The sequence below is a fragment of the Corella eumyota genome, chromosome 1 (genome assembly GCF_963082875.1).
Source record: "Corella eumyota chromosome 1, kaCorEumy4.1, whole genome shotgun sequence".
Lineage (NCBI taxonomy): Eukaryota > Metazoa > Chordata > Ascidiacea > Phlebobranchia > Corellidae > Corella > Corella eumyota.
The window spans coordinates 17,920,617-17,933,005 of record NC_137490.1 but is presented as its reverse complement, the minus strand read 5'-3'; the positions used below and the strand labels follow the sequence as shown (position 1 = coordinate 17,933,005).

At 29.0% G+C, this 12,389-nt stretch overlaps 2 protein-coding genes across 2 annotated transcripts in view; one reads left to right on the top strand and one right to left on the bottom strand.

The window, feature by feature from the left end:
* Positions 1-12,389, top strand: part of LOC145757970 (uncharacterized) — a 98,246-nt gene that overhangs the window by 47,893 nt on the left and 37,964 nt on the right. The window lies entirely within an intron of this gene.
* Positions 4,076-9,862, bottom strand: LOC145754812 (protein SSUH2 homolog). Its single transcript, XM_082570939.1, has 8 exons — positions 7,933-9,862; positions 6,368-6,497; positions 6,192-6,252; positions 5,961-6,081; positions 5,461-5,572; positions 5,090-5,262; positions 4,745-4,952; positions 4,076-4,657 (listed from the first exon to the last, which is right to left on the bottom strand). The coding sequence occupies exons 1-8, from the start codon at positions 8,388-8,390 to the stop codon at positions 4,508-4,510; spliced, it is 1,413 nt and encodes a 470-aa protein (XP_082427065.1). The 5' UTR covers positions 8,391-9,862; the 3' UTR covers positions 4,076-4,507.

Genomic DNA, 12,389 nt, shown 5'->3' with positions numbered 1-12,389 from the left:
GGTAAAATCTAGAAAGTGGTTGTAGGTGGTTCTAGTTCAGACTGATATTTGTTAGGTAGTTATAAGACAATACTAAACTTTTTTAATACTCGATATATTTAATAAATCAAAAATATCTACCCCAATTGGAAAACTAGATTTATTTGATAAATAAAATATGGTTCGAAATTATTTGATTATTTTTAACATAAATTTTTATAAATAAAAAAAGATATGCATAAACATTAACTAAGAATATTACATATCTTCGAATAAACAAACAAGCATTTATATATACTATACACACAAAAACTAATATTTAACGCAGTTTTAAGTTGTTTATATCAGGATATAGATTATACCAAATTTTAAATTCCTAAAATTGATTTTTGATTTAAATTAAATAAACAAGCATTTAAATATGATAAACAATTAAAACTTATTTTTCAAATATGTTTTTTAACTACTTATATTTTAAAATACATCATACCAAATTTTTAATGCTTAATATCGGACTTTAACTTTTAATCAACAAACAAGCATTTAAATATAATAAACAAACAAGAATTAATTTTTATTTCATTTTCAAGTTATAAATATTATAACATATAACTGACCAAAATTTAAAAACCTAATAACGATTAATTAATTAAATTTAAATAAACAAACACCTATTTATTAGTAATTAGTGTCAAAAATTAAAATTTTAATTTATTTTTGAGTTACTAATATCATAATATACAATTGACAAAAATTTAAAAAATTAACAACAACCTTTAAATTTAAATAAACAAACACTTATTAATTAGTATTTAGTGATTAAAAATTAAAATTTTAATTCAATTTTAAGTTACTAATATCATGATATACAATTGACCAAGATTTGAAAAATGAATAACAACCTTTAAATTTTAATAAAGAAACACCCTTTAATTAGTAATTAGTGATAAAAATTAAAATTTTAATTTATTTTTGAGTTACTGATATCATGATATACAATTGACCAAGATTTAAAAAATAAATAACAAACTTTAAATTTTAATAAATAAACACTCATTAATTAGTAATTAGTAATAATTAAATGTTGTAAATAGGAGAATGAAAACATAATCTGATAATAAACAACATACTAAAATTTCAGATTTTTAAATTCTAAGGAACTAAAGATATCTTCTTTCAAAATTGGGACTAGAAAGAATAAAAATAATAATAAGTATAATGACAATAACAATATGTTTCGAAATCTAAGATTTCGAACCATAATAACTAGATTTATTTGATAAATAAAATATGGTTCGAAATCATTTGATCATTTTTAAAATTAATCTCTATTAGTAAATAAAGTTATGCATAAACATTACTTTATTTAGATTATTAACTAAATAAATCAAATATTACGTATTTAATTGTTGTTAGACTAAAAACGTATTAAATTATTAAACTAAAAAAATTTTAGAACAAAATTATTTTAAAAGTTTTAAAATATCAATCTTTAACTTTTCAATCAACAAACAAGTAATTAAATATACTTAACAAACAAAAATTAATTTTTTTTACTCAGTTTTAAGTTGTTGATATCTAAATATACATTAGACCAAGTTTTGAATGCCTAGAATTGATTTTTGATTTTTAATAAATAAACAAGCATTTAAATATAATAAATAAACAAAAATTATTTTTTAAATATGTTTTTTAATTACTGAAATTATGAAGTACATTATACTAAATTTTAAATGCTTAATATTAAACTTTAATTTTTAATAAACAAACAAGAATTTAAATATAATAAACACACAAAAATTAAATTTTTAATCCATTTTTGACTCTATAATATTATAATATATACCTGACCAAAATTTGAAAACCTAATAACGATTCCTAAATTTTAATAAATAAACACCTATTAATTAGTAATTAGTAATATTTAAATTATCAAAATAGGAGTGTTGGAACACGATAAGATAATAAACAACATATTAAAATTTTGAAGATTTATATACACAAAATCAAAAGTTATTCGATTTCAAAATTCGGATTAGTAAGAATAAAAATAAAAATAATAAAAATACGGACAATAACAATATGTTTCGAAATCTAAGATTTCGAACCATAATAATAATAATAAATACACTGACAATAACAATATGTTTCGAAATCTAAGATTTTCCATAATAAAAACAATGATAATAAGACTATAAACAGAACCATAATAAAAACAATGATAATAAGACTATAAACAGAAATTTCCAAACAATCTAATACTTCGAACCTTAACAAGATTCAACATTGGGATTCGAACCCGAATTTTAGCATTCATAGTTAGTAACCTAACGTATAGAGCTATGGTCGTTATTGGGAAACAGATTTAAATATAAGCATTGTTAGTTTGTTGTGGAACGTTTAATTATATAAGAAAAGCATTCTGCATCAAAAACAATCTGCAAATATGACTATCTTGTCTTGATCTAAATACAAAACACAAAAAAACATTGAAACATTTGTTCTATTATTTTAAAATTTTTTTTATTTTAAATGTTAATTAAGACAATACGGTTAATATTTTGAAAAGGACACGATTAAGACAATACGGTTAATATTTTGAAAAGGGCACCTTTTTAATAAAACTGTCATAACTTTTTAGGATATTGATAATCTTTAAAAATATGTCAGGTTGCGGTATGTTAAGTTACTTTGTTCGAACTGTAAAGATAACTTTCGATTTAAAAAAAAAATTTGTTAATTTTTTTTGAACAAATTTTTATGGCTTATGACGTCACATAACCACGTGGGTGGGTGCCAGTAAAATTATATAAACAAGTTAATATAAAAATTAGAAATAACGTTGTAACTTTTGTTTTGTTGATTTTTTTTGCGAATTTTCTTTTATTTTAACGTTAATTAAAGTAATTCGGTTCCAATAATAAAACACATAATTTGAAGTTTTGAAAATCGGCATATTTTTAGTAAATGTGTCCTCCTTTTTTAGGATATTATCAATATTTAAAAATATTTTAGTTTTGGGTTTGTTAAGGTACTGCTTTTTGTACGGTGAAGATATTTCTCGAGTTTGTGGTTTTAACGTTTTATTTAGCCATTAAAATACCATGAAGTCGAATTAAAATTTTTATTAACATGTTATTTAAACTTAGCTTACTTTTGTCAAAAATGCATAATAAAAATATAATTTTTTTGTTTTCCTTATCTTGTCTAACTTTATTATATGTTAAAGAAATTTCTAAAAATTATGTTTTATGTAGATTTAAAACACAAAATCATTTCTAATATAAAATCATCACTCGATTTTTTAATAATAAGTGGCGAAATATAAATTGTATTACTATTTAAATATATATAAAAGCTTCTTATTAAATATTAATAACAACTATACCTTGTAATCAAAATCATTTTTTTATTACATTTTGTCGTAAATCCATTGATTAATAATCCCATACAATGGCTGATAATAACATTTAAATTCATTGCCATTTTGCTTTAAAATCTAAATTAACAAGTAACAAATAAGCAAAGAATTATTATTATTCCATTCACCGTTTAAGAACTTTCACAGACAAAATGTTTTAATTTTTGTAAAACTATATGTAAAACTTTATGTAAAATCAGTCGTTAGTTTATTTCCTTGCACTTTACAATAAAACAAACCCTGTTTAGATCTCGTATGTCTTTATGTACATTTTGCCATTCTTATAATACTACAAAAGAAACCTCTCTTTAGCTACTTGATCGACGAATGATGACGTAGTCTGCTCCTATCAAATTTGCCTGCGGTGGAGAACGTCTTACAATTTGTAAAATCAGCGTTTTTCTATAACCTAACAAAAAAAACGGAAATGGGTTTGATTTTTTTATACGAGTTTAAAACGATAAAAAACGAATTTAACTTTTTATTAAGTGATTAAAAAAAATATATTTTTCACTATTTATAATAAACAATTTGTTTTGGCAAATAACCGTTATTATCTGAAAAAATATCGCTGTTTAGCATAAGCGTAATGCTAATTGTTTTATCTATATTATAATTTTTTTAAATGAATTTGATGTAGATATAAAATTTAATTTAGTTTCAATACGATTTGGTTGTGGAACATTTTTATTTGATTTACAAATTGCACAAAATAACGATTACTGCAAAATATTTAAGCGCTTAGTTAAAATATCATAAAAGCAAAAATACGCAAAGTTGACGAAAAAAATCATAAACAACAAATATGTTCAACTAAAAAGCATATACAAGTTGTTACAGCTTTTTTTGTTTATTTTGAGTTTTTTTGTAATATTTTTGTTTCTTGTTTTGTTTTAAGTTTTCAAATATCATGTTTTTTTGGAACGAATTTGCAACAATTGATTAATACAACTCTAAAGCGAAAAAACAGCGTTCAACAAAACAAAAGAAATGTTATTGATGACATAAACATACGGTCTCTAGGTTGAAACTTGAAGCTAAGTACAATGATGTAATATAGTTACAGAACCGAACAAGTTTGAGTCTGATATTCAAGCCTTTAGCTTTTTACATGATAGCACAAGCACCCTGTAAGAAACGCTTCGGGTAGTTAGGATTATAAACGTTTCTTTCATTTCCAACGATCCAATAATCTCCATGTTTTTCTTTTATCGTGGCTTTAATATGATGAAAGGGTAAAATGGAGACGACTTGAGTCTGTATAAAATGAAATTTGATTAAAAAATGTATAACATTTCATAACATATGTTTGTAGGTCTTTTAAAAAATATTAAACTTATTTACCTGGCTTGTAATACGACCTCTGTGCTTTGTTTTGTGCAGTCTCGTAAATTTGTGTGATGCGCTGATCATTTCCGAGTTACAGCAATCCTCGGAAATTAAAGGTTTAACCCGGCTGTCTGTCTCCTCAAATATAATTGTACCGCTCGACTTCTTTAAAATGTTTCTAGGAACGGTTTCATCGGTATAGTGATCGTGGCACACTCGTTTTCTGTTGAAAAAAGTATATATATTGTAATTTACATTAACATAACATTTTTTTTAACTTAAATTAAATCACGCGCATTAATTTAAAGAATATTTTAATAAATTAATAAAAAATGATTAAGTATAACAAAATAAATTTACTTTTCAATGGTCAAAGTTATGAATGTCGCAATTTTTCCGGAGTGCCGACATCTTGAACAGGAAATCTGACCGCTTCCAGAACAATGTCCACACCGGTCATTACCACTGCCACCACAATGATGACAGGTTTCGTGACGGGTCATGCCACCAATAGATTTGGTCGGCGAGGAAAACTAAAAAGAAAATGAAATTGTTAAAAAGGGCACACCTTTAGTATTAAAAATACTTGGAAAAATAACAATAAGAAAACATTTGGCGAAACATTATATTTCCATTCTAAAGGGTAGCTTTCCAATAAATAAACAATGTAGAAGATCTAAAAGGAGCCAAAAGGCACTTAAGATACATTAAAAAAAAAACATTTCACTTACATCTCTTTGGGTATCATGAACCATTGTTCGCCCATCCCCGTTACAACTCCAACATTGATGAGTTCCCTTTGTACCACATGCACTGCAGCCTTGGGTTTGTTTACCTCCGCATCTAAATCAAATTATATTTTTGTTAGTTATTGTAAGATAAAAGAAAAATATCAAAAAGTAATTGTTGTCGGAATTTTATCATTTTTGTAAGAAATCGTTGGTTTGACGTGTTATTGATATTTGCTTAAAAATATCTTTCTCAAAACGATAGAATACTTAAAAGGGCATGAAAATTGCCGACTATGTTATTTTTGGGTTAAACATTTTAGGCTAATATTTCAATAATGTAATCATCGGCCAAAATTTGCGACAAACACAATAGATCATTTGCAATTGAGCATGTAAAAGGGTCCGCCCACTCTATTTCAGACAATGACTTAAAAAAATCTAGTTTAAAAACGTTTTTTTTGGCCTCTCCTTTTTAAACAAACAACTGTTGCGAAACTTACTGAGGACACGTGCATATCTTGGTGGTGTTGGGAACCCTTAAGACAGTTTTTGCGTTGTGGGTGTCGACGTGAACATTCCAGGCGTCTGGGTTTTCATTGTATTTGCTGCTAGCAACTTGATCTGAAAAAAAATAATTTTTTTTTTAAATTTTAACCTAATAAAAAAAACTTTGATTTATGGAAAATAATAATTATGTGATTCAGTTTTTACAAGTTATGTCTAAAACTTACTTGTGTAGGGCTCTTCTCCCTCAGTTAGGTGTCGCTGTTCATGGATAGTAGCAAGTCGGTACTAAAAAACAAAAAAGAATTAAACTTTTGTTCTTTAATGCATTATTATTTAAAAAATTAAAGGTTAAACACATACTTTTTTTATTTCAAAATTAACATTAATATTTTATTCTTACATGCCAAATCACTTCTGTATTGATGTTGTGAACCGAGAGTTTTTTGGCTGGTTTCTTTGGGCTCATAATCTTTTTGGAAACATGTCGGCAAAGTGCTGACTTAGCGTCAACTTCATCAATTCCTCGAATACTAAAAAAAAACGTTTAAATAAATTTTCCGTTAAAGTAAAATAATATTTACTTCCAAAATGTATTTATTTGTTATTGACTAATTGAAATGTTTTGTCTAAAAATGTTTTGATATGGTTGCAATTGTTTTATTCCCACAGCGTATTACTCCTATTTTGTACATGTAAAAATGACGTCATCCTCAAATAACCAATCGCGGGAGTGTTGGTTAAATGTGTCTTTCATGTTTGTTGTTTTTATAAGCTTAGAGGTATTCTAGTTTTTCCTTATTAATAAAATTCGTTATTTAAATCCTCCCAGCAAAACACAAACGGTTCCCACACTGTTTAATACTTATGGCGCCCCACTGAACTTCATGCAAGTTTTTTATTATGTTCAAATACAAGAATACTTGAAAAAAAACTTGTCACAGCAAAATTCTCCCAATTAAATCGATTTGAATAAAACCACGGGTAGCCAAATTTTAATTTGATAGGAGTGTGTTATAGGTAATACAACGTGGTGTTTCGTGTGCTTTTAACATATGGTGCCGAGAGAAAATCGATGGTCGTGAACGAGCAATTTGGTCTGATCGATTTTCCTTCAAATAAGGGTTCGTTTACGCTTTTACCGGCCAAGCCTGGCGACAAGATCTTTAATAACCGCACGACTGGAATTGAATTAAGTGTCAGGGTAAATGTGAGCCCCATTGGTGATATACTGTGTACTTTCGTTTCGGGTAAGTGGCGCCTGCTTTTAAACTTTATCAACAACGAATAGTTTGACGCAGAACACCGTTCGAAAACAACCACTTCGTGCATTTAATTTATCTTATATTACACTCGGGTTGATTGTATAGTTTTCCACTGTTGCGCGCGTTCCTTTCTCATGGTTTACCAGAAAACAATACCCTTTGTTAGTCAACAATATAACTGGTTATGTTTGGCGTCCTTTAACTGTTGTGTTGTAGCTACCAATGATATTGTAACATAATTAAATGGAATTGTTAATAAAGAACGCCAGGTCTAAGTATTATTTACGCTTCGCCACATTTTTTAAAATGAACTAATTTTTGAATACCCAAAATCCGAAGAACCATAATTATATTTGAATAGAAACATGATAACCAATAATTACTATAATGTTACGTTTTTATTTTTATGGGGTATTTGAAAGAAGATACCCTTAATAGCTACCCTAAATAATTGTTAGTTACAATTATGATCCAGCAACTTAGACGCGAATTAGTTTTTCCAATTTAAAGATTGCAAAGTAAATAACATTTTTTCTGTGCTTTGTTTTTATAGCCCCAAATATTTACCGTCTTAGGATAATCTCGATGTAAGTAAGATAAGTTATAAAAAACAACCATGAATTTGAGGAATTTTAAGTTATTTTTTTTTTAAAAACATTTATTAAAATTTAATATTTTTTTTTCAACTTTGAAAATAACTTACGCTATATATTCGGGTTGGCTGTTATCCGACCCAATAGAACTTTCTGTGATGGTTCTTTGTCTTCTACAACTTCCGGAACTCAAAGATCGCGTCATGCTCGCTCTGGAAGATGTCGTGGAATGCCTGGTTGCGTGGAAGTTGAAGGATTTCAACTCGCTTCCGGACCTTGCTCGTTCCGAGTTCTCCACGTGAGCAATAAGAGCTTCTTCGTTCATCAACCACTTGCCCTTTTGGTCTGGTGAGGACATAAACACAGAGTCGCTTCCGTCGATCACTGTGATTTGTTCACCTTCCGGAATCGTAAAACTTGATCCTCTATGATATTTGCTCCTGGAAGAGTACCCCTCTTCATTCTGGTATGGGTACAAAGAGGAGTAGGCGGGAGGAGCCTGGCGGAATGATGACATGCTGCTCCTGGAAGACCTGGAACGATAGCTGGAGGAATTACGACGTGACATCACAAAATATTTTATATTTATTTTAACAATAAGATAAAAAGCAGAAATATCTGAAACAAATAAAGCAAAGTTAAAACGGGAAATGAATTATTGATTATTGGTATCCACAGCAAACATAGAAACGTATGTCATGTGTAAAAAGGTTAGGGAGGAAAAAATCGACTGAACACGCAATTTAATGAAAAAAAATACTTCGATCAATGTTTTGTGTTTTTCTTACTAAAAATAAACCTCCTTATAACGACGGCCGCGTATTATGCTTTGTTAGAACACAAAAACCTAATTAAATGTCGGAAAGTAGCCACGGCGTTTAAAATTTTAATTTACTTCCTTGGCTACATCGCTACGGCTTCAGCTCAATACCTGTTATGCGCTGAATTATTAATGACTGTGACATGAACCGACCTAATTATGTCGATGACGTCATTTCTGCCTAAATGCGTCTATGTGACAATTACATCATGGTCATAAAAGGATTATACGAAGCTTTGGCGAGAATCGTGGAAGGCGATTTTCATAATTCATTACTACACCTCGCAGTTTTAATAAAAGTTATTTTAGCGTAACTCTTTGCCTGCGCGGGCTCGTAAAAACACGCCCAAAATAACAATGCGAGTTTTGGTAAAGAGTTAAACAATGAACTAACGAACAGCAATCCAATATTTTTTTTGCACAAAACCAAGCGCAAAAACATCAACATTTCGGCAAAGTAAACATTTCATTGTGATCGATTTAAGCAGATATTAAAAAGTAATTCAAAATTCTTAATATTTTTAAGATTAAAATGTTAAAATTTAAACCCTTTTGTTGTTCTAGAAACGGAGAATTTCACGTGGGTTCAAAACACATTTTTAGTCGTTCCGGAACTAAGAAATCCAAATTCGACTTAAAGTTTTAACTTTGACGCATTTTACAACAAAACGAAATTGAACAATACAACAAAAATCACAAATATCTTTAAATAAAATTACTTACTAAATCCTTTTTTATTTCTTTTTATATATTATGCGAGGCCTTACTATCTCCTACATTTAAAATTAAATTAAATATTTACGAATATCCTGCATTAAAGCACTCACGTTGAACCCATTAACCCTCGCTACGCTCTCTAGTAATAATACCGAGGCGCTAAATTACACTTTATGTAATTACTTAAATGCACAATGTGAGCTAAACAATCGATAAAATTTAATTATTTTTTTCGATTCTTTGTGCATCTACTCGTATAATGTTGATCGTTATAAAAAAATACTGCGCAGAATTAAGGTTAAAATTATAAAAACTCGATGTAAAATATAAATTTGTTTAAAAAAAAATTTTTCCGGTAACTTTTCGATTTTTTTCCGCACGCCTTTTTTTTCGTGTTAATTAAAAAATTAACTTTTACGACTGCAGGTCGCATACAAATGGCTTGCAGACGTTTTTGCCACCCTTAATATACTCGTAAGTTGGTAAATATTATCTGGTTCTTTCCCATAAGGTAACCACCATCAAGTTATATCGCAGCCTATATGCGCGCCTTTTTCTTTTTTTATTCTCTCCCTTTCTCTCTCTATGATCATCGGCCGGTGAATTCCCTTTCCGAACCATGCAAACAGCCCGTATATTAAACATTATAACTTAGTATTTTTACGTCATAATATTTTAGATGCGCAATAAAATACACGAAACTCAAAAAATTTTGCCTTGACCAGTCCGAAACTTTCTGAATTAACTGCCCCTCCAAAGTTATTTCCGATTACGTAAAAATTCAAATTTTAAACCAAAACTTTATCACATCTAACTTTTCCTAAAACTAGCACATGTCCCCTTCTGACGTAATTCTTATATTAAATAACAGGGTAAAAACGATGGCTTCTATTATTTCGCTATATAAAGCCCTGATAACTATTCGAGCTATGCTTAATTGTAATTTAATTCACAAAGGCAACGCGTGGGTCACGTGACTACGCGCTATACACTTAGACAGGCAATGGTGCTGACAGTCGTGCACCATGGCAACGATCCGATGACGTCACGACAGCTGTCGCGACAGATTCTGAGCTTACGCAAAATCAATCGCACAGCCAAGTGTGTGTTAAAATAATTTGTAGCGAAAATAATTAAACGAAAACACACTAGCTGGCTGTAAATGATATCGATGTTTTTAAGAAATTACTTTTTCTAAAGATTTAGGAATTTTTAAATAAAGTGTAAATTTACTATCCTAAACTGAAACATGCGGTTTTTAATATCACAGTAATTTATTTATTGTCGTTATCTATAAAAAATCAATCTTTAAACAAGTTTTGCTTTCACTTGATTTTAATAACCAACTTAAACATAAATATCTTGAGTCAACTAACAACACGCCAACGCAGTTCAAGTTACAAACAAATAGAAATCGTATAACAAGTATATCCGCCTGCTGTGCGTTTTACTTTCACCCTAGCTGCAGCCTCAGTGACGTCACAAGTAAAGTGTTACGGAAATCGAATAACAAACGTCGCCGTTTTTTAACCTTACAAGATTAAGTTCACATTTTTCTCAAAATAATTGATAACCTTTTAAAACGATAAAACGCATTTTACCTATCTAAATACACGGTAAAATGCTCAAAAGGGTTTACTTCGTGTTTAAGTGCCGACCAGTTTTGCTGTACACAGAGCAAAGCAAATGAACCATGCATTATAAACAGATAAAAACAATTACAAAAATGGTCTTCTAAAATTTTGAGAAAATTTCCACGGAAAATTTTGGAAAAAAACAGTCGAATGCTTCACAATTACGTTGACACGACCAAATGTTTTGTGCGGAAGCTAAATTACGTTGGGGTAATTAACATTTTAACCGAAACTTTGGGCAATTAGTTTACAATGCTTTTTCTAAGAACAGTTTTACTACATTTAATTAACATAGTATGTTTTAATTTTGCTATTATTTTTTCACTTTATTAACATTCCATTTAATTTTTAAACAAGATTATAAAAACTTTATCGCTATTACTATTTAAACCACCATTAAATTTTTCTATATACACTTTGGCCGTCAATTAAAATACCAAATTTGTTTACCCACAACAGGGTAAACTCCTTAAAAATGCACCCAAAAATGGGCTTGGAGTGTAAACGAAACATATCAAAACCAAATAACCTGTTTTTCATTGTCATTTCTTATTTTTAACAGACCCTTAACCGCGCAAGGCCATCTAAATATGTCAAAGTTATCTTACTGTCGTAGCGGCTAAAAGCTTTCCAATGAGCTATGATATCATCCGCCCTTATAATGGGTTGTCTATATCGGTTCATTCTCAAAGGAGATTTAATTGGACAATGTCAATCACATTCATTTTTGTTCACAGGAATCGCACGTTAATTTTGAAAAAAAATTAATTAATTTAAGAACAAATGAGTTAGGTTTACAGCAGCAAATTTAAAAAAATATCACACGTTTAATAAATGCTCAAATTTCAAATAAACTTTAAACTTGGATTTGTTCGGACCCAACAAAATGTATTAATACAAAAAATGAGATTTGTTTACATGTATTATGTTCACCTAGCCTCGCTATTGTATATAACGTTATAGCAACGCCGACTTCACGGTAATATACCTGAGCCGCAAGACTGTTTACAATACATTTTAAATCATATTTCAAGTGTCTACCCGGCCTTTTAGTAAGTAAGAACGACGGAAAAGTAAAAGCTATTACTATCGGTCTACTTAAGTTGTCGTTGTGGTATGTTACAAGCCACCAAGAGCGACATGACTTAATCATAGTTGAGCAGGGTTTATGTTATAATAAAAACTCCCTTAATTTATTTTAACAAAAAAGAATTTAAACAGATGCGAATATTTTTGTTTTTAAGAAAATAAATCGCTTGATGTCCAACGAAATGTACACATAACCTTTGCTTTGTTAATTATTAAACTTGCCTTAGCGACTACATGGAAATACCCCTACCTATCTAACGACTTCAACAACACAAACACTGCAAAATATAATACACAAGCAAAGAAA

Coding starts and splice junctions, on each gene's coding strand:
- LOC145754812 (XM_082570939.1), bottom strand. CDS start 8,390: ATGTCACGTCGTAATTCCTCCAGCTATCGTTCCAGGTCTTCCAGGAGC. Junction 6,253..6,367: donor ATACAGAAGTGATTTGGCAT/GTAAGAATAAAA, acceptor TTTGTTTTTTAG/TACCGACTTGCTACTATCCA. Junction 5,263..5,460: donor TTCATGATACCCAAAGAGAT/GTAAGTGAAATG, acceptor TTTTCTTTTTAG/TTTTCCTCGCCGACCAAATC.